The sequence below is a fragment of the Lynx rufus genome, unplaced genomic scaffold (genome assembly GCF_022079265.1).
Source record: "Lynx rufus isolate CCGP_SWC_20201006 ecotype Redwood Valley unplaced genomic scaffold, mLynRuf1.p SCAF_8, whole genome shotgun sequence".
Classification (NCBI taxonomy): Eukaryota; Metazoa; Chordata; class Mammalia; order Carnivora; family Felidae; genus Lynx; species Lynx rufus.
The window spans coordinates 118,696,635-118,722,552 of NW_025814896.1; the positions used below are offsets into that span (position 1 = coordinate 118,696,635).

Sequence of the window (25,918 nt, forward strand, 5' to 3'; positions counted from 1 at the left end):
CATGAACCCTGAGATCACGACCTGAGCCGAAGTTGGACGCTTAACCACTAAGCCACTTGGGCGCCCCACGGTTGATTTTTTTTAATTGATCCTGTGTCCTGTTACCTTGCTAAATCTACTTTTTTGCTGGATTTCTTAGGATTTTCTACATAGGTGATTATGGCATCTGTTAAGAGTTTTACTTCTTTCATATCCGCATGCCTTTTCTTTTCTTTTTCTTGTCTTACTGCACTGGCTGGCAATCCAGTATGATGCTGAATAGAAGTAATGAATATAGACATCCTTGATTTGTTTCCAATATCAAGGGGAAAGCATCAGTCTTTCTCATTAAGTATGATGTTGACTATAGAGTTTTCATAAATGCCCTTTACCAAGAAGATCAAGTTATACCTTCTATTCCAAATTTGCTGAATTTCTGTTATAAATTGATGTAGAATTTTGTCAAATGCTTCTGCTGCTACTAAAATTATAAGTTTTTTTTAAAAAAGTGAACTACACTGATTATTTAAATGTTAATTAGTTTTAAATGTAAGTAGTTTTAATGTCAAACTAATCTTGCATTCCTGGGATGAACCCTATTGTTCATGAGATACACACACACACACAGTTTACTAAAATTTTTTAAGGTTTTGCAGAGTATTGATCTGTTTTGTTTGTTTTTTTCTTGAATTGTCATTGTCAGGTTTTGGTATCACACTAATGCTGGCCCTACAAAATGACTTGGAAAGTGTTTCCTTGACTCTTCTATTTTCTGAAAGAATTTGGATAGAATTAGTGTTATTTCTTACTTAAACATTTGCTAGAATTCCCAGTGAAGCTATCTAGCTGAAGAGTTTTCTTTGTGGGGAAACTATTTTTAATACAGGAACAGCTTACCTTTGCAGTCTCTACCAACACAGTGTAGCTCTAAGAATGAAAGGAAATCAAGTTCTGAAAGTCACTGTTACCTAAATAATGCTTCCAACACACACAGTTCTACTAGACACTGTGTTTCCCTGGCTTTTTTATAATGGGAAGCAATTTAAATTATTTCAATAGCCTTTTCAGATATAAGAACAATGCTTTTTATACTTTCTTAAAGATCTGGTCTGCAGCTAAATACCCCACCAGCCAACAGGAATACATATAACTGATTTCTGTCAGTGTTGCTAGAACGTTTCCCCTCAGCCCTGTGCCTTTGCTTTGGTCAGGCTACATAAGTTAAAGGTGAGGGAGATATAGAAACATGACTTATCTATCCATGAAATATTTTTATTCCCTTAAATTTTTTTGGAAAAATATTATAAGCTTGTAACAATAAGCTTAAGCAATAATATAAAAGTTACATAAAGGAAAGACTGCCTCCATTATTTGTAAATAAGAAAACCAAATATCAACACCATTGCATTGCTATGCTATAAACTAAGGGAAGGCAAAAAGCATATCTCTCTCCATTGTTTCCGTCAGGAAGGACTGACATAAACAATTGCAAAGCATCTAGCATGGCCCCTGACACATTTTGGGCACTCAGAAAACATTTATGGGAGGAAGGGAAGTGTCGAATTCACACCTGCATTACTATGACTGCTTGGCAAGTTGAATACTGCCTGCTTTATCTATGTAAACAAGGGGAAATGTCATTCTCCTTAAAGCCATTCACTGTCTCATGAGCTCACTCTGTTCCTTCCTCCTCTGTGTCTTTGTTCCTTGAGGCCTTCTTTCTCTATAAATCTGTGTCATCTATAAGAACTCCCTTCTTCAGGGAGGCTTTCTTCAAACTCTTTCTTAGCATCCAATAGCATTTATGGATTCTGCCACACTACTTAGCATTTAATCCACAGTGGATTTTACCCCTTTACTAGTGTCCATCACTGTTCTGGGCATATGCATCTGGAACAATCTTGCATGCCAAGGCTCTTTACAAAGGCTGAAGTATAGCCTCAAGATCTGTCGTGAAAACTCTTGGGTGTTAAGGAACAACAAACTGGGAAAAAAACTGGAAAATGACCATGAAAGCTATTTCAAAATGGTTTTCCAAGCGAGACTGTATAATCATATTTAAGTTATCTTAAATACATTTGTTAGATGAACACATGACTAGGTATTACCCTGCCTGAAGGTGGAAGTCAAGACTTTCTTTGGTGTTTTCTATTTCTGTGGGTCTGTAAATGTACTTTATCAAATCAGGTCTTTGGAGCTTCAGAGAAAATGGAAAGAAACTGTTTTGTCCCTATATTTAGTTTGAAAATAATATCTGCATAGCTCTCCCCACTTTTCTGCATCCATTTAATGGAGAAATGGCTAATTCTAGAACTAAAGCAGGGAATATACAAGATGCGCCTGGAGCATCTTATAGTATCAGAAAGTAAAGCACCCAAAAGACAAAACCATGGGGTATGTTAAAGGGACACAGGAGCCAACTGAAAGAGTCCCTTACAATTTGAGCAAAGAAGTAATGCAGTACTAGATTATAGCCCAAAGAATAAATTTTTAAAAATTTTCAAAAGACCCATGAGTTCATGGGTCTTTTATACAGATATAATTATGTAATGAATTGGGGGGAGAAGACAAAATTCCCACAGAGAAGCATTCCAAATAATACTCTACCCTACCCCTTACATGTGGACTATACTTAGTGACTTGTTTCCAAAGGGTGCAGCATGAAAAGAGGGAGGAAAGTAACTTTACAGTGGAGAAACCTGGCAAAGACTGCCTTAGCCAAGTAATTGAGATTAACATGATCAGAGGCAAGTCACATTGACAGTATATACCCTTGATACAATGTGATGAGAGAATGATACTTCACCTTTGTGGTCTTCCTCCCAAAAACCATAACCACAGTCTAACTGTAAGAAAAACAGACCAGTCCCAGCTGAGGTATATTCTACAAAACATCTGACCAGTCCTCAAAACTCGAAACTCGAAACAGAAACAAACTAGAAACAATTCTAGAAAGTAGAGACTCAAAACAGAAATAAACACTGTCCAAGAAACTGTCACAGCCTACAAGAGTCTAAGGAAATGACAACTAAATGTAATAGGGTACCCTGGAGGAGATCCTGGGACAGAAAAAGGACATTAAGCATAACTAGTGAAATCCAAATCAAGTATGGAGTTCAGCTAATATCAATACCATTTCATTCATTATGAAAGATGTGCCATAATACTAGATGTTACCGAACAACAGAACTGGATATGGGGCGTATGGAAACCTCTGTACTATCCTTTTACCTAAAAATCTTCTACATCAAAAAGTGTACTTAAATATTGTTAAAATACAGTTTGGGCAACAGGTGACTACATGCTTATCTCCACAACTATGCTTTTAATTACAGGGTGCTGGTGACAGTTTTGTGGGGGCTCTGGCCTTCTACCTGGCTTACTACCCCAATCTGTCCTTGGAAGAAATGCTCAAGAGAGCCAATTTCATCGCAGCAGTCAGCGTCCAGGCTGCAGGAACACAGTCATCTTATCCATACAAAAAAGACCTGCCACTTGATCTGTTTTGATTGCTACTAACCCTAAAATAAATGTACTTGGAAATAAAATGTACTTGGGGGAGGGGGTGGCCACTCTTAGCTAGCAGCTTACTATAAAATATCCTCTTCTCTGTTCTTTGCAAATATGTTCATTTATGAAGTCATACTCAAGCTTTCATTATTTTTAAATTATTTTTCTAATGTTTATTTTTGGGAGAGAGAGAGAGACAGAATCTGAAGCAGGCTCCAGGCTCCACGAACGGTCAGCACAGAGTCAGTATACAAGGTCCTATATGATCTATATCCTACACCCCTCTGCCTTCCCATGCCATTTCCGCCCATTCTCCCCTCTATGTTCATTTCACACTGGCCTCCTTACCCAACTCAAACCACTTCAGGGCCTCCGCACTTACTGTGCCCTCTGCCTAGAACACTCTTTCCCCACAAGTTGATGTGCCTTACTCCCTCACGTGTGCAAATGTTACTATCAAAGGCCTCCCTTAGACACCCTTTACCCAACACCAACAACTCCCTCTTTCTCTCCACCTGCTTCATTGTTGTGCATATCAGTTATTACCCACCTGTTTGTTCATTTGTCTCTCCAGAACTTAAGCTCCAGAGCAGAGAATGTTAAACGAGGGAAGAGGGCACAAGAAATTGGACCTCAAGCAGTTCCTAAGAAGGACAGCTGACATTCAGTGTTAGAGTTGTCAAAGCTTCTGTTTTGCAAGAGAAGCCAGAAGTCTGGATGTTTATTGAAATCTTTTCAATGTTTAAGGGTCAGCAACTGATTTTTTAAAAAATGTAAACGTGGGGGAATGCCTGGGTGGCTCAGTCGGTTAAGCGTCTGAGTCGATTTCAGCTTAGGTCATGGTCTCACGGTTTGTGAGTTCGAGCCCCCGCATCAGGCTCTGTACTGATGGTGCGGAGCCTGCTTGGGATTCTCACTCTCCCCTCTCTCTTTGCCCCTACCCCACTTGTTCTCTCTCAAAATAAACAAATAAACTTAAAAACAAAACAAAACATACTTTTAAAAAAACAAACATGGCACCTGGGTAGCTCAGTCGTTAAGCATCTGACTTCAGTTCAGGTCATGATCTCACAATTTGTGAGTTTGAGTCCCACATCAGGTGAACTCGAGCCCTGCTTGGGGTTAGCATGAGCCCGCTTCCAGTGAGTGCTGCTTCTCTCTCTCCCTCTGCCTCTCTTGGGATTCTCTGTCTCTCTGTCTCTCTCTCTCTCTCTCTCTCTGCCCCTTGCTCACTTGCACCTCCTCTCTCTCACAAAAAAAAACTTAAAAATGTAAACACCACCTGTGGGCCATGTTCAGCTCATGTGCTGAATAGATAAGTCATCTGTTAAGCCAGATTTTATGTTGTTTTGGGTTTAAAAAAAAAAAGGCGATTCATACATGTCACAGACCCTTTACATCTGACTTAGCTAGGATCAGGTGAAGGATTTTTCTTGTAACCCAAAATCACTACGTATAGTTTCAACCTACAAATAGCCAAGATCTCACCTATTATTGCTTTGAACGAAAGTTTTAACAAAAGATGCCAGAAAATAGTTTATTGACTTTAATGCCACAAGCCACGAAGGCTCAACAACTGTCTACATCTAATTCCATTTTCAGAAAGCTACTCCTGCACGTCCTCCACAGACTGAGCCATGGTGGGGGCGGGGGGCGGTGGGGGGGGGACACACCTGTTATTTTGGAATAGCATTGGCTTTGTCATGCTTGAGGCCATGGTGGGCACGCTATCATTCTCCTAGATAAATGCTTTACATGGGGTAAGATTATGAACCAGCAGAGCTCAAAATAAAAGCTGATCCTTCTCACATTCAGTCAGAAATTTGATATATAAAGGAGAAAACTAAATAATCTCTAGAAAAGAATGCAGATTTCAACTCAGATTTCTTACTGAAAATCTGTAGGAAACAATAGCTTGAGTGAGAAAGTATATGGATCTGGGTAGGGCAGGGGTCCTTACGTGAATGTCAGGGATTATCAGTGGAACTTCCACGCTGGTTAGCTGTGTGGTACCAAGCCCAGAAGCCCCAGTCATAGCTCTGTGGAAATACACTCTAGCTTTTCTTATTAAAACAAATAAAAACAAATAATTGTTTTTAAAAAGGAAATCTAGGAGATAAAGGGAGTCCAAAGCATTCCTAGAAACTCCTAACTACTGTTTCAGTGACCAGAGTTTGAGAATATGGACCAATGGCATTTTTCCTAATTATATAAGCACAAAACAAAATGAAAGTTCTCATGATTCCTTTTATGTTACAAGGCTGGCCCCCTTCTTATTCCTGTTCACCCTTACCACCTCTGTTATTACACAGTTTTTTCACGATCACTCTGGAGAATGACTCTGCCTTTCCTATGAAGTACAAAGAGGAGCAGACTGGAAAGTCTTGCACAAGTTTCATTATGGAAACTTTCTTTTATATGAAACAATGCTTATTCTTTAGTAATGTAGTTGTTTTTTTCATTTCAAAGAGTGGGGGAAAACATCACTAAGAGACAATAGTACACGCTATTTTAATATTTTTTATTAAGGGCTATAAAAATATCCAGAAAGATAAATAAATGTGATGCAATGATATATGTCCTAATATGAAGAACTTTCTTTCAGTCCATTGTTTTCCTTCACAATGGCCTTCAAATCACAGGAGGCAGTGATTCCGTGCCATTTCCTCTTCTTTTATTACACGCTGCAGAATTTCTGAATCAGTATCCCGCCCTCAGTCTTCTCATTTATAAATCAAGTTCATTTTCAATCCATTGTTTAGAGGGAGCGTATTTTTTTCTGTTCCACAAAGAGGACTTTTGTTTTCACTGTAAGAGAAAAATGGGTTGTAGCAGAAAACTAAAAGCATCATCATCATTTTTAAATAAAAATATGTGTCAGACCACAAGCACTCTCTTTTCTCTTGTTTTACTATTCCTTTCACATGAGGATGGAGCAGATTTGCAAACTCGGTTCCTCAATCCCAGAGGCCAAAGAAACCTAGAGAAAATGATAAGGAAATCAAGGGAAGGTTCACCAGCCAATCAGCGGCATCTCTGGGACACCACAAGGTCATATCTCACTCAATGTGAAATATCCACATTAACAAACAAAACTAGGAGCAAAAAATGGAAAACATCCAATGTCTTCACCCAATTAATGAACACTTTTGCAGGAGAGAGACTAAGAGCTGGACTGAGGGAAAAAAAGCAGCAAGAACTGAGCAGACCAAGCAAAAGGCAGTCTGGCCAGAAGAGTAAATATACATTAAACCTTGTACTTTCCAGAGATGGCTTAATATACCCAAAAACTGATTTTCTTGTATGGTAAAAGAATGAAAATTATAACCAAAATCTCATTACTGAAAATATCAAAACAGTACAGTTCTCTGAAACAAAGCCAACACAAAAGTAGTAACTGCGCAGATGAAAGACCAGAGACTGGATGCTGGGCAGTAAGGTTTTCACTGTTCGTGTAATGCTTTATAGTACTCCATTAACTTCCAATATATCTCTCTCCCTCTGTCTCTCGGTCTCTCACCACCTACTTATTCCTGGCCAAAAATCCAAAAGCAAACAATGCACCCAGGAAGATCCAGGAACTCAAAGGACTACAACACAACACCCCTCACTTATCCCGATCACACAGACATTTCACTACGGTTTTTCTTCTTGAGATTCCCAAGCTCTCTATGAGTAAGAATAGGCTAGGGAGCTTAATTAAAATACGTTCCTACTTCTCACCTCCACCCCTACCCTAATTCTGGTCTAATACATCTAGAGTGAGGACTGAACATCTACATTTTTACAAAACCTCAGATGATCCTGATGGTCAGCCAGATTTAAAAACGATTAGCCAGGGGGCACCTGGGTGACTCAGTCGGTTAAGCGTCGGTCTTCAGCTCAGGTCATGATCTCACGGTTCGTGAGTTCGAGCCCCGCATCAGACTCTGCTGACAGTTCAGAACCTGGAGACTGCTTCAGATTCTGTGTCTCCCTCTCTCTCTGCCTCTCCCCCACTTGCACTCTCTATCGAAAATAAACAAACATTAAAAAACTTAAAAAAAAAAAACTATTAACCGGTCAACAGAATTTTATCTATGTTAATAAAAAAAATATATTATTACACTGTACAGAGGTATTTTTAATATATTCTGAATTATCTAATATTTTAAAAGTAGTATTGATGCTCCTTCAAAGTCTAAGAGGGACTACAAAGCATTATAAAATGGTAAACCACAATAGTTTCCCATCAAACAATATGATTGACTGCAGAAAATGTTTCCATGTTTTTCTACATGGAACTAAAAAAATGGCTAAAAAGAAAACCAGAACCCATCTCACTGGTACCCAATCAGGAGACTATTTAAATTACCCAGAATAGGAGTGACTAAGATCAGTAAAACAAGGCTTTATTCATGAAAAATTTCGGATTCACTCACTGAATTCATTCTCTTACTCCAAAGAATAAATATTTCAGTCCACAGAACTGTGCTAAGCAATGTGGAGTTTATAGAAGTATGAGCAGAGCCCCTGAATGTCCAGGAAGTAGGACCCTAAAGATCGAAGGGACTGGACCGGTAAGGGAACACCTCACGGACAGGGAAAGTTTGGTCCCTGAAAGAGCAGTCTTTGGAAGAACTATAAAAGGAATACACATCTGGTACCAAGGAACAGTGGTAAGAGGTAAGAGGACAGTAGGGCTCCATAGCCTTGAATGCTAGGCTGACCCCAGTGGAAGATCCTAATTAAAAAAAAAAAAAAAAAAAATAGGAAGATTACTTTGGCTCCATGTACTAGAAAAAATAGGGAGCCTGGTGTCGGAAAGACTGGGTTCCAACCTTGGCTCTACCACTTATATCTGCTGTGAGTCCCTGGACAAATTTCTCAAAATGTTCTGCTTTCAGTTTGCTTCCCTGTGTGGGGGATAAGTCCATCTCCCTCACGGGGTTGCTGCTAGATACACAGTTGAGCTGAAATAATACACTGCTATCCATGATCATAAACAAAAATTAATTTTCTGTCAAAATATTTGCTGCTGAATTCAAAGAAGAACGAATCTGTCAAGTTCTTTCCTTACGTCTAACCTAAATCAACTCTGCTTCAATTAAAGTCTATATTGTCTTGTTTAGTCATCCAAGGAATCAAAAATGACAAGTTTTCATTTTCTTTATGATAAGCCTTCATATATTCAACAAAGTTTAATAAGCTTATGCCTCAGCATTTGGTCCTTCCTCCTTGGAAATTAGCGAAGAAAAGGAGTCTGAAAAGACAGGCTGGTTCTAGCCAGAGTATACTGTGAAATGTTCAAATAATTGGGAACTTTTCTGTTTCCTTACTGATTTCCTTTATAAAGCAGACTAACAAAACATTACCCTTAAACTAGTCATTTATTCACTGCAGTAAAATATGTTGGGAGAACTGCCAAGCTATTTGGTACCTTGGGCAATGAGGCAGGCCCCAAGGCAAACATCATCATGCTAGCCTGTAGGGCATTTAGTAGATGGGCAGAAAGCCAGGCAGTCCACTATCCCAGAACATTCTCTTCTTCAGAAAAGGACAAAGTTGTGCTGTGAAGGCTTAGACCATTCCTTATCAGAAAAGTTCTAACAGTCTTTTATGGATGTTTTCTCCTACTTTCAACTTATGATCAGAACTGTTTATTGTAGTATTCTTTCCCAATCTCAAAACTTAAAATCAATTTGACAAATAAGTTCCTAACACCTCCGTACTAAGGATGAAAATCCCAATACATTCTCATGCTGAAAATATCATAAAAGGTTATTCAACTAACATTTATTAATGTTGTGCATGTTCCTAAATATAAATTCTAAAAGAGCTAAATACTAGAAAAACAATTACTTTCTGTAAAGTTCATCACTTTGAGCTTTTACCAGCTGATACAAAGAAATCAGGAGAAAAAAATCACACCAACTCTATCATATAGCTATAGTCTGAATATTTGTGTACCCCCCCCCCCCGCTCAAATTCATATGTTGAAATCCTAAACCCCCAATACAATGGCATTAGGAGACAAGGCCTCTGGTAGGTGCTTTGGTCACGAGGGTAGAGTTTTCATGACCAGGATTAATGCTTTATTAGGAGACCCCACAATACTTGCTTGCTCTTGTCCTCCATGTGAGGACAAGACAACGACACAGGCTGTGAACCAGGAAGAGGGCCTTCACCAGAAAGCAGCCATGCTGGCACCTTGAACTTAGGACTTCCCAGGCCCCAGAACTCTGAGTAATAAATTTCTGTTGTTTATAAGCCACCTAGTCTGTGGTATTTTGTTATAGCAACCCAAAAGGACTAAGAGACATACCTTACCATTGTAATAATTTTTCTACCATATGTGGTCACATCCTAGAATTCAGACTCCCAATCATCAGGTACAAACCTAGAACTCCTTTTATATTATGATAAAGAATGACCAGAAATTTTAACACTGTAAAAACAGCAGAGAATTTTATTTCCGTTAAAGAATGGAAATCATCCAATTTTAAGCTGACAACTGGGCTTCTCAAGAGTCTTTTTTATATGATCCTCACACTGGTAAGGGCCCTTGTGGGTTTTTTTGCAGGCGATACTATTTTTATTTTTCTTAGACATTGATGAATGAATGCAGCATAATGAATGGTACAACAGCGGTCATGAGACCTTCTGTACAAACTCTGAAGGCAGCTGTGAATGTAGCTGCTAGTCAGGATTGGCACTAATGCCTGCCCAGAAGTTATGCAATGGTAGATAGGTTTTAGCCTCCCGTAAAACCTCCCATTCATAGGTCCCTACATAGAATAATTTAGGGCCCGGGGTTTAGAGTCAGAGAGTCTTCAGTTCAAATCTTTGTTCTGAAACGTACTTTAGCTTTGTGTCCTTGATTAAAATCCTTTGCATAAAATTCTTCATCTAGAACATGGAGATCGCCTGGAGAGTATAGGTGCTTGTGTTCATGACATCTGAAGATAGGAGACTTGTGTTGGTAAGCAAAGAAGACAGAAATTTCCATTTTGTCTGGTTATTCACAAGCACTAGTCTGTTTCCTTTCTTTCAGGGATCATGGTCTTTTATTGCAAATATTGTCCTTTTGTTGTTGTTTCCAGTGGGAAGGGAAATTTGATTCCTATTATTCCATCTTGGCCAGAAGTGAGAGTCGTATTCTTAGTTAATGAAAAAGTTGATTATGAGGTTAAGTATCTTTCATTATATAATGGATTAATTTTGGGAAATAAGATTCTGGTACCAATTCAATCTTGATCACCAAGTGGGTGTCTTACAATTCAGCTCAATTCTGCTCTCTTTTCATGCCCAGTACAGCCACGGCTTGTGGTCCCAAGAAGCATCTGAAGCACGTAGCAGCTCCAAAGACTGGATGCTGGATAAACTGATGTGTTTGCCCCTTGTCCATCTACTGGTCCCCATAAGCTGAGAGAATATCTCTCTCTCATCATTTTCCTAAGGAACAGACTTGAGTATGCCCTCACAGCACATAAAGTAAAGATCAGTATGCAGCATTTTACCAAGATTGATGGCAAGATCCCAACTGATAACAACCTACCCTGCTGGTTTTATGGATGACATCAACATTGACAAGAGTGGGGAGAATTTCTGTCTGATCTGTCACACCAAGAGCTGCTTTGCTGTTCATAATATTGCACCTGAGGAGGCCAAGTATAAGTTGTGCAAAGTGAGAAAGATCTTTGTGGGAACAAAAGGAATCCCTCACCTGGTCACCCATTATGCTTGCATCATCTGCTATGCTGATCCCCTCATCAAGGTGAAGGACACCATTCAGACTGATGGTGGAGACTGAAAAGGTTACTGCCTTCATCAAGTTTGGCACTGGTAATCTGTGAGTGGTGACCAGGGATGCCAACCTGGGAAGAATTGGTATAATCACCAACAGAGAGAGAGACACCCTGGTTCTTTTGATGTAGCTGACGTGAAAGATGCCAATGCAAGAGCTTTGCCACTTGGCTCTCCAACATCTTTGTTATTGGCAAAGGCAACAAACCGTGGCTTTCTCTCCCCCTTGGAAAGGGTGTCTGCCTCACCATTGCTGAAGAGAGAAACAAGAGACTGGCGGCCAGAGCAGTGGATAAAATGGTCTGTAGGTGATATGATTGGAAGTCTTTATACTTAATTAAAGATAATACAGCATGATTAAAAAAAGAAGGAAAATTCTGACATGATCTACCAGTTATTAGTAACTCAGGAACAGTCAGATGGAAGTGACGCATAGGTGTGGGCAAGGGGCGCACAGGTCACTCTCCCATAGTCAATACGTGTTCATCAACCCAGAAGCTCCAGTACAGTTCTTACTAAGAAACATTTATAAAGAGGCTGTTCAGAATCAAGGGCACAAAAATTAAGCAAATGGCCTGGAGTTTTAAAATAAATCATTGGTTTGCTAGTTTACTTCACATAACTCTGCTCACAAAACCCAAAAACAAAACTGGGCTTCTACCAATAGCAATCAGCTGCTGTCTTTTGTAAGCAGGTAATCTTGCCTTGGAAACACTTGTCTCTTCTGGACAAATACTTCTACCTACCGAGACTATTTAAAGTTACCATTTATTATGGCATTTTAGCAGAGAGTACAAATGACATTTCTTAACTTCCTCCATCAATATATAGATACCATACTCCTTTAATTCAAATCGGGACCTAACTGCCTGCCACTGTTAAATGATCCCAGGAGAATATTCCCTCCCCTTCTGAAGACACTCTTTTCTTTCCGTTTCCAGAACAGTATCACCTATTCTGTTTACATAGCTGGTTTCTTTACCAGATCTATCCTATTCAAGAATAAGATAAAGGTGGAATCTGCCTCTCCCCAACTTTATCGTGTATCTCAGGATCCTGCTTGTGTCTCTCAAAGCACTCAGCAGAACGTCATTTTTTTTCTTTTTGTTTTTCTCTCCCTTCCAAAACAGACTGTATGTACCAAGAGTGCAGGGACTGGGCCTGAATGTGTCCTGGTGTATCCCACCACCTGGGATAGTAAGTGGCACCATAGTAAACACTCAACATATACTTGCTGACTGAATGCTACAGTGTCAGAGGGGCCACAAAAATGGCCAAAAGACATTCAGCATCAGTCTGGCAAGGGCAACAGGCCTTGAAAGCATCTGAATTTACTGTGGAGTAATTTATCTGAATCTTACCAATTGGATCATAATGTAAGAGAGTCAGTTTCTCCCGTAGTCGGCTTCTCTTAGTGTTGAAGGAGTAACCTGTCCCAGCTTGGCTTAGCATTTTCACCAGAATGGTTCTAAGATTTAAAAATAAGCTATTATAAGCTGAGGAAATAAACTAAAATCAGTCGTGGGAGGACGACACATTTTGAGAACTCTGTACAGTAGTATTAGCTGTGGGATATCAACCCAAAAAGGTTCAGTTCTAAGACAGCCTACATTTTCCATAAATCACAATTTCAATGGTTCTGATTTCCAAGGTCTGTTCTATTATAGAATACCTTGGCAATCAACTAACCAAGCAACAAGAACAATCAAACCACGATGTGGAACAGACTCAGACACTCACCTCTTAGAAGGAGAAGTCAGGAGGTGGGGGAAATACAAAAGTGCTGGTAACTCTAGCTGGCTAGTCAAGAAATCATAAAGCTGGCTATCACAAAAGAGCCCTATCTTCCAGGATGTGTGTAATCGGAGTAAAATTAGACAGGGACAAAATAAAAGGATGGTAACTTTTATACTATTAACATGCAAAATCTTGTTCCCCCTCATATTGTGTTTAAGTTATAGCCATCCAAAGCATAAAGTTCATGTTTTGCCTCACTAGACCTTTTAATCCCTTGTACTGTTACTTGTTCGTGTGTCTGGCTTCCCTATGTAGACCATGCTATCTTATTTCTTAACTATTCCAAAGAGATTCTGTAGCATCTATAATACATTACACATCGGGGCGCCTGGGTGGCTCAGTCGGTTAAGTGTCCGACTTTGGCTCAGGTCATGATCTCATGGTTCGTGGGTTCAAGCCCCGTGTCAGGCTCTGTGCTGACAGCTCAGAACCTGGAGCCTGCTTCTGATTCTGTGTCTCCCTCTCTCTCTGCCCCTCCCCTGCTCACACTCTGTCTCTCCCTGTCTCTCAAAAATAAATAAATGTAAAAAAAAAAAAAAAAGTAAAATGAAAAAAAAATACAGTTCACATCTTTGCATCCCTTTCAATGTCTAGCACAGTGCCTCAAACATAAAAGGTACACAATATTTGTTAATTAAGAAAAGCCATAGGGGCACCTGGGTGGCTCAGTCGGTTGAGCGTCCGACTTCAGCTCAGGTCATGATCTCACAGTTCATGAGTTCGAGCCCCAAGTCGGGCTCTGTGCCAACCACTTAGAGCCTGGAACCTGCTTCAGATTCTGTGTCTCCCTCTCTGCCCCTCCCCCACTCACGCTCTTTCTCAAAAATAAACAAACATAAAAAAAAAAGAAAGACAATTATTAGTCCTTCATTCAAAAAGATTTAACAAATACCTATTAAGCACTTACTCTGTGGAAAGCACTGTGGGAAATGCAAAGCTCTATAAGGCTGCAACTGCCCCTTCCAGGAACCAACAGTATAGTATGGAAGGTGAGTGGTGAACACAAAGTCTATAAGGTAAGACATATTTGGCAGATGTTATAAGAAGGATACAAAGAACATGAGAGGCAGGGTTTCTAAAGAAACCAGAGGCACTGGAGATTCCTACATAATTTAGACGTGGGAATTCTAACATAAATAAACTGGATTGTGGGAAAAGCTGTATGAATAAAAGCTATTTGGCAGAAAGCACTAACTTATATGTTTTCCATTAACTTTAATCCAAAAACCTAGTTTTAAGATTTGTGATATGTCTTGGGTTGTAAGTAAAGCCTGCTTTAGAATTTTCCTTTTTTTTTTTTTTTTTTTTCTGGAAAATAATTCTCCTATTTTTAACACAGAAAATCTTACTTCAGTTATTGTCTACAAATTTTATTTTGAGATGCCAGTTTGGTATTTATAGTCTCTCTGGTACAGCATGGAATCTTTAATCTTTGCTATTTTTGAAATGCTTATTCTACGAATGCAAAGGATCACACAACTCATCAAAACTGACTCTGTAGTTCAATCAAATCACAGCTTGTTCAGCTAGATTCCTGTAGTGGCCTCCAAACAAATGGCCCTTCGACCTGACTTTGAAGAAACAGAAATATGGTAGTATTCCAAAGAAAGCATGGGAACCCTGATGGTTTGTTCAGGAACAAGGGAGCAAGAGCTCCTTTAATTATCTGAATGGCTCACTTAAGTAGATCAGTTGGGCAGGGGGAAAAATATTTTCTGAAAGCGTTCATAGACCCAAAACGATTCACCAAGTAATCCTCAAATCAACTTTCAGAAAATTGAAACCAAATGCTTAGTTTAATTAATATAAGGATGTATTGGCAGGGGCTAGAAAACCAAATCTAACATAAACAAGTTAAAAAAAAAAAAAAAAGAAAGAAAAACCTTACTTACTTTGACTTGCTCTTGGCAACTTTTTCGCAGAGAGGAAAGGTTGAAAGAGAAAAGAAAATATCAATTTATTATCTTTCTTATGCAAAGTTCATATGTCTGTAATAAATAATGTAAGTTATAGAAGTACGCCATGGGTTGTCACTCAAGTAACTACTCCCTAGCTTGTAGGGATCTCGCTAAGATTCTGGAAAGAAGACAAAGATCCAATGAAACCAACACAATTCTGGATGTAATGCTTTGCACAATCCCTTTTCAGTGGGGCTGGTTACTTTTCAAATCGCTCTAAGATCTGCTCCACATGTTCCTCTTCTAGGTGCAAATATTTGCACTGGAACAAGCCTCTGGTTTGACAAGTTAACCCATGCAAATTTCAGCAACCACATGAGGTGGAGGAGGGAAACTAAATCTAATCGAACAGTTCACCTGGTGCAGAAAAGAGCTGCCTTGGGAAGCCAGAACACTTCTTTCCCAGCCCAGCTGTATTGACCTAGTCACTGCCTCTCTCAAGCCATTTCCTCGTCTTCAGAGTTTGAAACGAGTGGAATAAAAATTCTGAGGTTTTTCCCCCCCAGTTCGGACGTGCAGAGATTCTGCTGACACGTCCCTACGAAGGACAGGGAAAGCACCCCACTCCTGCTGACCAGACACGACCGTCCCTGCGACCGCAAAGGGATGAAGAACTAGCACTAGAGACCTCCAAGCCCCACGGAGGAGTGCCGCGGAGCATGCCGGACGCTGTAGTCCTGAAGGCCTGGCAAGTCGCAGCGGCAGGTTCCCGACCGGCGCGCGCCCTCAAACCCGCACCGTCCCGAAGCCTGCCTGTCACGGCCTCCCGCCCTTGCCGCAGTCCCTGCCGCCTCCTCCATCCCCACTTACAGGTGACCGCGGACAGGAACATGGCGACAACTCCCCCAACAGTCTCCGAAATCGGCCCAAAAGCACTCAACAAGCAACTGCTTCCGGGGCACAGGCCTGTTCCGGAAGAGAACGTGATGATTTGCTCCAGGCCACGCCCCACGCCGCCCCCCACCCCTCCCGAATAAACCTCCAGACCCGACGCTGTCTCTTGATTGTGTTCAATATGAGCTAGTTGTTTTATCTTTGTAGTGGTGGAGGCTGAACTCCCTTTCTCTACTAGAGAGGGAGTTTAAAAGCGCTCAGGGTTCGCGCTCCAACCCTTGCCTCTTACTTCCGGGGCAGAGTTAGGTCTTTCCATACTTGTTTTCACTAAATAATCGCAACCACCTGCATTAAAGCCACAGGCTATGTATGTGTTTCTCAGCTGCTCCAGACTACCAGGCTCCCGCATATTTCCTTAAAATGTTGCCTTCTTTTGCTTCTTCCGGCCCAACTTCATCCCCTCCTGGTTAAGAGCTGCTCTTAGTCCCTTCAGGGTTAGAACCTCCACCTGAATATCCCCCGTTCCTTAATTATCTGTTGGATTTCTAGGAGGGCACGACCTTGCGTATCTTATGTTAACGTGCCTTATTAGAGCACCCAGCACAGTTGCCTGCAAGAGGGACTGAATAACTCATCTGGAGCGCTCACATACCTTGCCTAATGTGACAAAACTAGTAAGTGGCAGAGTCAGAATTCGAACCCAGATTTTGTCTGACTGCCAAGACTCATGCCTTTCCCACTAAACATTGGGACCTAATCTGCATCTTCAGTTCTTCACTTCTCTCTGCAAGGAACTCCTTCAACACTAGGAACTTCATCTGTAACCCCATTCCCCAACTAACAATCAAGACTTTCAGATTTTTTCCTCATCTATGATTTTGTCTATATATTAAATCTTAACAAATGTGTGAAATAAAATTCAATCTCATGGATTATATTCACTGAAAGTAATAAAATTATTTAAAAGAGAAAATTTAGCTTTTCAATACAATTCAAGTTTGTAAAAACTAGGACTGCCCTTGCCCTTCGTACCTTATAGTTTTTTCACCCTCTAATAATTTTCAGTCCTCTTGATAATCTGACTTTAACAACTGAGTACCCTGTAGGTGCCCAAATCCTTCCTTACCTTGTGCAGTTTGCTGACAAATAGTTTTAGGTGTTTAAGAGGGTAAGGTTTCTTATCTAGGAAATTCCTTTAAAGGATATATAAGAAAGAACACAGGACTGGAAGCCAAGAAACATGAATTTCAGCCTTTGTTCTGTCCTTTGGAAAGTCTTTCAACTATTTACACCTCAGTTTTATGCTCAGTGGGGCATTGGATCAGTGGATCTCATCCCTAGATGGTATAGCAGAGTCACCTGTGGCCTTTTAAAAGCTCCCTTTGCCACCAGTGAGGCCCAGAGTCTGTATTTTCTCCCAAATTTTCTATAAAGAGGCATTTCAAACATATCAAAAAGTTGAAAGAATAGTGCAATGAACACATCATATACCCAATGCAATCAATGTTAACATTCTACTCTCTCTGTATACTATTTGAATAAATAAATATATTTTTATATATGGTTTTTTGCTAAGCTGTGTGAAAATAAATTGCAGACGTCACAAACCTTCACCCCTACACATTTAAGTAGGTATCTGTCAAGACTAAGATTATTATAACTATACTACTATTTTCGCTTCTAAAAGATTAACAATAGTTTCCTAGTATCTAGTCCATATTCAAACTGTCTTTTATAGCTGGTTTCTTCAAAAACAGTACCCAATGACTAAGACAACATCTCTGTCTCTCTCAGAATCTGGCATCAAACTTTTGCCTCCCCTCCTTCCTCCTCTCCATAGAACCTGTTCTGGTGAGGGCCTCGACCCCTACACAACCAAATCTCATGGTCAATTCTTGAGCCTCATTATACTCAGCATCTATCAGTATTGTTTTTACACAGTTGTTCACTCCCTCCTCTTGAAAAACTATCTTCACTTGGTGTCCAGGTATCCGCTCTCTTGGTTTCCCTCCTTCCTCATCAACAATTCTTTCTCCATTTTCACCTCACCATTTTCACCCTTCAGTGGAGGCATGCCCAGGGCTCAGTCCTCGAATCTCCTCTGTCCACACTTATCCCCTTGGTGGTCACACCTAGCTTAGGTTTTGAAAAACCCAGGAGCTGAAGATTTCCAAATTTATATCTCCAGTCTCAACCTTTCCTCTGGATTCCAGATTGGTGTATTTAACTGCCTACTTGATATCACATGACCAAAATCAACTTCCCAAACTTGGTCTGTACCCGTAAGGCATCCCCCATCTCAGTATGTGGCAATTCCATGTTTCCAGTTGCTCAAGTAAAAAGCCCAGGAGCCAACCAGACACCTCGTTCTCTCATGACCTATATGTAATAAACCAGTAAATTGTGTCATTTGAATGTTACCTAATCAGTGAAGCCTTCCTTGGCCACAGAAAGAAAGCAACACACACACACACACACACACACACACACACACACACCCTCCCTATTCTCCTTACCCCACTTTACATTTTCCTACAGCACGTCTCACCATTTAGTATTTTTTGGTGTATTTGTTGACTTCCTTATTATCTGTCTTTGCCTACCACAATTTAAACTTCTTAAGATCAGGAACTTTGTCTTATTCACTCACTGCTGTATCCTGGCACCAAGAACAGCGCCTCCAATACCTTTTGACTGTCTGCTGAGTGAAAGAATAAATGAATCTGAGATGAGAGGCACCATGCCAAAGTTAAATTATTAATATTTATGTTTAAGTGGCAAACAATGATAAGTATTTGTGTATTAATAGTTTCGGGGTTCAGGAGAATTTATAAGCTTGTTTCTAAAAAGAGATAGCATATGAATTATTTCTTGAAATTTCTGAATGGAATAGAAAGGAAGCAGTGACTGTCTAGTCTCATTACTTCAACCTGCACCCACCTGTTATTTACACCTAACACTTTGTTGGCAGCTGGTAAGTGTTAATTAAAATGTTTTTTAATACAGATGTAATTCCTGATTTGGATTGGAGGGGAGGATTTCCCGGATATACATAATGAGCCCTCTGTGCCTTATTAAAGTGTAGAACACTTAGAGAATCCTGGTAGCCCAAGTGGAAGGGGTGAAGGCCTTAGGGGAGGGGCATCCACCTCTTTGCAGGGGGAGGTGGGGGAGGGGAGGTACAACTGTTTAACCCGGATTCTCAGCCCAGGAAAGCAAATATTCAACATTTATTGAACATCTACTCTTGCAGAGCTTTAGATGCGTTGTCTGTGTGGTGTCAGTCAACACTGAATTCCCAGTACTTAGCACGGGGTTTCAAACCCAAGGATCTGGAGGTTACTCCACTCCTCCTCTGCTATTCTGAGAGGCCTCTAACTGCCCATTTTCCAGTCCACTTTCATACCTATGTCCCACCTGACTTATGGTTGGGAAGTACAGTCATTGTTCTTATCTATAGGGTCAGAGATCCTGGCTCCCTGACTTGTTCTAGGGGCCTGGGAACATGGGCAGTGTGGGAAAGGAGACTCTACAGAAGGCCGAGGCTCCCTGCAAAAAGCTAGCACCTTCCCAAGTTTAGACACCCCTAGGCAGATGGCACAGCTTCAAAATTAGCTCCTATGCCTCAACAGCTTCATATAGCAAAGACTTCCTGAGGGAGCAAGACTAAAAGCTGGCAAGACCTGGGGGCACCAGCTGGGCTCAGTCTGTGTGTGGTGAGTGTCCTCAGGTTGGCATTCAATGCCCTCTATAATCTAGTCTCAGCCTCCTGATTAGGCCCATCTCTCTCCACTGGGGTTCTTTCTGGGACACTGGGAATCAGTCCCTTTCTAGATGAAGTCTTTCCTGACCCTCCACTCCTCCTCCCACCCCACAGGTCCCCTCCACATATTCCTCTCAGAGCACCTAGTATGCTTCCCTGCACTCCTCAAATCACTGGTCCACCTCCCCGACACTGGCATCTTAGTCTCTCAAAGGCCAGAACTTCTCTGAATCTCCGTACATCATCCTCCTACTCCCCAAGCAGAAACTCCTGAGGTCGCTGCCCTACTCACTTTGACAAATGTAACTGAGTACCTTCTGTCCCCAGAGAACCCACCTCCAGCCATTCTCTTCTATCTTCCTCCCCTCCTAGGCCCATCCCAAGGCAGGCAGAGTTGGGGAAGGGGGTGGAGCCTGGGAAAGAATAACAGCAAAGGCACGGTGTGTGAAAACTGAACAGTGAGCATCCTCTTGGGGCTCAAGTGTGTGAAGAAGTGAGGGAGATGAGCTAGAAAGGGTGGCTGGAGCTAGGTCATGAAGAAACCAGGATGTTGTGGTCCTGTAGCCGTGGGACAATTAGGTGATGTGATCAGACCTGTGTAGGGGCAGCATCTGAAATCACACAGTTTTCCCGGCTAATTGGGAGAGATAGGGACTCTCCCATCCCACCAAACGGAACATTCCCAAGAAGCAACAACAGGTACTTTCTCTGCTCTACATGCTAATGCCTAACTTATTTAATTAACACATGTATTTGGTGTTTCCTTAAAAATTGGCAAGTTTTCCCTGCTTATTTATTATCTTAGACCAGTCACTGAGCCCTTTTTGAGGTGGGGAAAGGGAAGGAGGAAGGTGCCATGGACACCTTTGAGAATCTGCTAAAAGCTATGGCTTAGCTTTTCCAGGAAGTGCACATATACTTATCCAGAAACAATTTTACCTGGATTTTCCAGTGGCCCTCAACCTTGGCTGCACATTGGAACCACCTGGGGACCTTTATAAACCACTGATGCCTATCTCCCACATGAGTTTTTAAATTAATCAATCTGAGTGAAGTCCAGACATCGGATTTTTTTTTAATTTTTTTTAATGTTTATTTATTTTTGAGACAGAGAGAGACAGAGCATGAACGGGGGAGGGTCAGAGAGAGAGAGGGAGACACAGAATCTGAAACAGGCTCCAGGCTCCGAGCTGTCAGCACAGAGCCCGACGCGGGGCTTGAACTCACGAACCACGAGATCATGACCTCAGCTGAAGTTGGACGCTTAACTGACTGAGCCACCCAGGCGCCTCATGACATGGGGTTTTTTAAACTCCCTAAGAGACTCTAAGGTACACTCAAGATTGAAAAGTACTGGGTTAGAATATGTGGATGCCAAGCTAGGACCCCTATCTTAGACCGTAAGTTCCAAGTGTGTCCATTGAACTTCACTGGTGAGCAGCACCTCCCCGAATAGGATAGGGAGGGAAGAAAGCGGCCAATCTGAAAGAGTGAGGAACTCTTGAAGCTGAGAGCAAAGAGAGGAGGTGCTCACATACATTCCAGAAGGCTGCAGAACACTTATTGAGAGAGACGCCAGAACAGAAGACAAAGAGCAGAAAGTTGAACAGCCTTCCTGAAAGATGGATGGAAGTCCAGAGGGCAACACCCTTCCCACCCACATACTTCACCTGCCCCAAGAAGAGCCACGATCATCAAAGGCTGACAGAAACCGTCTTTGGGGAAAGTCAACCAATTAAACGTGTGGTTTGGCTGGTGGGTGATGTGGGTGGGGAGAGGATAGCAGTAAAGAATTTGTGAGGGTGTGGAGGCTTAGAGGTAATGGGCTGAAACTCTGCTGGAGGAGGGAAAGATTTGGGTCACAGTCAAGGAGAGGCATTCCTGTGGTGGGTAGGAAGCAGGACTGTGGTGGAAGAACTGCACGTGTGTTGCAGGCCAGACTTCGCCATTTATAACCATGTGACCCTGGACAAGAACCTGGCCTCAGTTTGTTATCTGGGACTCGTGTGAGGATAACTTCAGAGGAGCACACAATCTCAGATGACTATCATGAAGTCGTCTCTAAGGCTATTTCCATGGGGAAGTGCCACAAAGCTCAGAAATTGTCCTCCGAAAATGCTCTTGCGAGTTTTCAGACCTGGTATCCATCAGAATCACCTGGGGTGCTCGCTGCCAGGTCATCCAATTCTGTGGAAGGGGGAACGAGACCCACAGGTATTTTGTGACTGTCACCTATAGCTTCTGATGTTGCATGTGCTTTGGGAATCAGTGCTCTCCATGTTTCTCAACTCCTGGGGATCCTGTTGAAGGATAGATTCTGAGCCAGTAGGTCTGAAGCAAGGCCCAAGGATCTGCATTTCTAACAAATTCATGGGTGGTGCTAATGCTGCTGGGTGCCCATACTTGCTACTCAACACGTAAGCCAGGCAGCATCCTCACAGTATCGTTTGGGAGCTTGTTAGATGTGCAGAATCTAACATGTGCATTTACCCAAGTGATTTGAATGCACACTGAAGTTTAAGAAATATTGTTCTAGGGCACCTGGGTGGCTCAGTCGTTAAGCATCTGACTTTGCCTCAGGTCATGATCTCACAGTTTCTGAGTTCAAGTCCCACTTTAAGTGAACATGAACCCCGCTTCAGGTGACCCCTGCTTCTCTCTCTCTCTCTCTGCCCCTCATGGGATTCTCTCTCCCTCCCTCTCTCTCTCTCTCTCTGCCCCTCCCTCACTTGCACCCTCTCTCTCTCTGAAAAAAAAGAAAAAAGAAAAAAGAAATACTGTTCTAGAAGAAGTGACTTACTGACCGGGGAATGACAATTGAAATTTAGGGCAAAATGGTAGTTTCTTAAAATGAAACAGAAGTTAAAGGGGGGCAGGGATTTCTATCTATTTTAGTTACCGCCATATTTGTGGGCCTGGCACATAGCAGATGCTCAATCAATATTTATAAAGTGAACGGGCAAGATAAGAGTCCAGTTTCTGGAGCCAGGGGGGAGCCAGGAACCACCATGACTTGATACTAACATTAGGTCCAAGGTCTTTTCTAGCCCTCTGTCCAAGACAAGATTGGTCCTGATGCTGTCACAAAGCAGATCTCTGGCCACATGTGGCAGAAGCATGTTAAGTTGTCTCATCTGTGGAGATTAAAAGGCTACAGAAAAATGCAACCAAGAAAATACACCAGCCTTCTTAAGTAGGTCTGCTATAGGAATCAGGGACTGGGCCAACCAGTGGGGAAGTAGGTGACCAAAGAAGCCCCAGGTGCAGAAATAACTGTTTTGGTCTCTGTGAGTAATTCCATGAAGCTGCCTGAAACATGTCTGTCATGGGTAGAATTTAGTACACTCCAAATCAATTCTATTAATCTTTTCCCTCCACTCAAGATAGATCTCAGTAAGATACATGCCAGGGTCAAAAGCAACCAGTATGGCTGTGTGAGGTAAGGCCAAACTCCATGTGCTATAAGTGGGTTGGGCAGATGTTAAATTCTACAAAGAACAAACAGTGTTCGTTATTACCCAGCCTTAGAGGAATGGATCAATAACTCATATTTAAAGTGATTCTTATCTCTAGTCTTCAGGGGTGTCCGTCTAGAAAAGAAAATGTTTCTGTTTTTCCTATGTGTAGCATTATCTAGACTTTCTGGATAACCCTGACAGTAGCAGTTAGGATTTCAGCAAAGTAAATCCATTGTCACTCTGCCCTAGGAACAAACTGAGCTGAAGATTTCTGATAGATTCCTCAAAACACCAGGCCCTTTTTCCTAATGATTATTTTAAATACACTGTGAATGTGAGAGAATGCTTTTCTTTTTTTTTTTTAATTTTTTTTTCAACGTTTATTTATTTTTGGGACAGAGAGAGACAGAGCATGAACGGGGGAGGGGCAGAAAGAGAGGGAGACACAGAATCGGAAACAGGCTCCAGGCTCTGAGCCATCAGCCCAGAGCCTGACACGGGGCTCGAACTCCCGAACCGCGAGATCGTGACCTGGCTGAAGTCGGACGCTTAACCGACTGCGCCACCCAGGCGCCGCGAGAGAATGCTTTTCAAAGCAGTGTTGTTTCACTCAGGCAATTTCATGTGCTTGATTCCCACAGGTAAACTGGGTAAATAGTCACTATGCATTCCTAAGGGTTCGTCTACCTCCACCTTGGACTAGATCCCACGTTTAAGGCAAAATGAAATGACCATGTTAATGGCCATACCAATCATGGCAAAGTTCCCATGAATAACTATTTTCATGGTTATTGGTAACTATTGTTCCCATGAATAATAATTTTCCGTCACTGCTTCCTCCTCACTAACCTGATCCTCAACCTAATTTCTAACTGCCCCAATGAGCCTGGTCCCACAGAGGGACAATCCCATGAATGTCTCCAAGGGCTTTGAAAGATGGTTCCTGCCCAGCACACAGTCCCCCAAGTTGTTAGGTGCATGTGAGGAGGGACCAGGAAATCAGACAACATACTCACTGGCTACCAGACAAATGATTTAAACCCCTGTACTCAACGGTCCTTCTATAAACTGGTGTGAATGTACCCTGGCACCTTTCTTGGCTTGTGAAGAAGATTGGTGAATTCATTCTCCACTGCTTTGGAACAGCACTCAATGCAAGTCGCCACAGTCATGCAAATTCTGTCTTTTAAAGCCATTTTTGAATGGGTCTATGTTTCTTTTTGTTGACTAAGAGAGACAGCAAGTTGTCATGTTCACAAAGATGACCTAACTTGAGCTTCTGTGGTTTGGGCTCCTGCCTGCCTGTGTTTCACCCTGTTTTGCCTCCAAGGCAGGAGCCTACAGTCTCATAGCCAGGAGATTGTGGTTAGTTTCCTGGCCTCCAACTGAGGTGGGGACACACCTGCACCCCTGAGGGAGGGAGAGCCTGTGGAGGGTCCATGAGGCCAGGGCTGAGTCATTCACCCAAGAGACATGTCAAACGGCATTAGAACATCAGTTTGGCATTTAAGGAGCAAGAACCCACACAAAAATTCTTCTGTATGTTAACCATCTAGTCCATTTTTATAACTTTTTTTTTTAATTTTTTTTAATGTTTATTTAATTTTGAGACAGAGAGAGACAGAGCATGAACAGGGGAGGGGCAAGAGAGAGAGGGAGACACAGAATCTGAAACAGGCTCCAGGCTCTGAGCTGTCAGCACAGAGCCCGACGCGGGGCTCGAACTCACGGACCGTGAGATCATGACCTGAGCTGAAGTCAGACGCTTAACCGACCAAGCCACCCAGGCGCCCCTCTAGTCCATTTTTAAAGCAAACTAAGAAAAGAAATTGAAGTTTGGTGTCACCTTACTCCAGCACTGGCGTTTACTCTTCGTGTGAAATCAACCCCAAAAGAAACCTCAGCTTCACCTGCAAATCTAAGGGAGGTGAAGGGCCTCCACCTGATAATATAACCTCCCATGGGCCCCTCTCTACGACTGCCCACACCGCACAGTCCTGTCCTAAGACCATGCAAATTCAGAAAACCCCACTGTAAGCCATTGTCCTAGATTTTTCTACCCAAACCACTTCCCTCACCCAGAAAATTAGTTGAAATGCAATGTGAATCAATGTAAGCCTTCTTCCTCCCTTATGAAGGTCCACCTTCACGTGGCGTCCTATTCAAAAGAAACACAAGTTGAATCCCCAATGTCTTAAACATAATATGAATCTTTGCTAAGCTTCTTGAAGAAGTGCCCATTTTTCTCGAAGTCACACTCAAGAGCTACACACCCAGCCTATTCTCTCTCTCCAGAGAGTAGCTCCACACTTTTCCTATGTATATCAACGCAGCCTATTTGATTCCCATCAACCCTCCATTCTAGCTGGCCCCTTAACCCAGCCACAAGAATGGAAGGCCAACCACCTCAGAATCCTCCCATAGAAGCCAAGGGAAGAAAGACTGTAACCACCCCTGCCTCAGGGGCTTAGTTCCAGAAGTAGGAATGGGGAATAGGAGCAAAAGGATGCCAATAGCACTGTGAGAACCTGAGGGACCTTTTCCATCCTCAAGATGGCAGCCTTCTGACTGGGGCTGGGTTCTGATGTGGCTGCCCTGGTGCTCACCAGCACACGGGAGGCTGGCAGTGAAATCCTCAGGACCTTCCATGGGGTCCTGGGACAACTTAACCCAAACAGGGATAGTCAGAACAATCTGCATGTGTTTGCCTCTGGGAAGAGCTTTTGAAGGCTTCAGAAGGATTTGATGCAAAAGGATGTGCAGCCAAAAGAGAAAAACAGGGTTTACATCAAGTTGGATTTTCATTTCAGTAAGCCATTTGAAACGAAGGAGGC

The 25,918-nt window shown here is 42.0% G+C and overlaps 2 protein-coding genes across 8 annotated transcripts in view; one reads left to right on the forward strand and one right to left on the reverse strand.

Annotated features, from left to right (window-relative positions):
• RBKS (ribokinase) overlaps positions 1–11,649 on the forward strand; it is a 100,111-nt gene extending 88,462 nt beyond the window's left edge. For 2 of the 3 annotated variants that reach the window (XM_047067710.1, XM_047067707.1), the window contains one exon: positions 3,315–4,291. In XM_047067710.1, coding sequence (XP_046923666.1) covers positions 3,315–3,488 — 174 coding nt within the window. In that variant the 3' untranslated portion in view covers positions 3,489–4,291. Of the gene's footprint in view, positions 1–3,314; positions 4,292–10,780 lie in introns of those variants that run through there. The other variant, XM_047067708.1, reaches the window with a different exon arrangement.
• MRPL33 (mitochondrial ribosomal protein L33) lies at positions 5,992–18,070 on the reverse strand. Of its 5 annotated transcripts, XR_006960096.1 has the most exons (7): positions 17,913–18,070; positions 15,840–15,935; positions 14,964–14,982; positions 12,636–12,742; positions 11,027–11,126; positions 10,331–10,427; positions 5,992–6,297 (listed from the first exon to the last, which is right to left on the reverse strand). XR_006960096.1 is itself a non-coding variant. In XM_047067712.1 (5 exons), exons 1-5 carry the CDS (start codon positions 17,935–17,937, stop codon positions 6,248–6,250), a joined length of 297 nt encoding a protein of 98 aa, XP_046923668.1. In that variant the 5' UTR covers positions 17,938–18,065; the 3' UTR covers positions 5,992–6,247. The 5 variants fall into 5 exon arrangements, 2 of the variants coding, with proteins under 2 accessions (XP_046923668.1, XP_046923669.1); XR_006960095.1 differs by lacking the exons at positions 10,331–10,427; positions 11,027–11,126 and adding an exon at positions 11,195–11,345; XR_006960097.1 differs by lacking the exon at positions 10,331–10,427 and having other exon boundaries at positions 17,913–18,069.
• Positions 18,071–25,918: the final 7,848 nt, after the last annotated feature.

What these genes read in the sequence shown, in the direction of transcription:
- MRPL33 (XM_047067712.1), bottom strand. Translation starts at nt 17,937, where the DNA reads ATGCCTCCACTGAAGGGTGAAAATG. An exon ending in TCCACTGAAGGGTGAAAATG is followed by an intron (nt 15,936 to 17,912) that starts GTGAGGTGAAAA and finishes CTTCCGGAACAG; the next exon opens with GCCTGTGCCCCGGAAGCAGT. An exon ending in CTTACATTATGATCCAATTG is followed by an intron (nt 6,298 to 12,635) that starts GTAAGATTCAGA and finishes TTTCTCTTACAG; the next exon opens with TGAAAACAAAAGTCCTCTTT.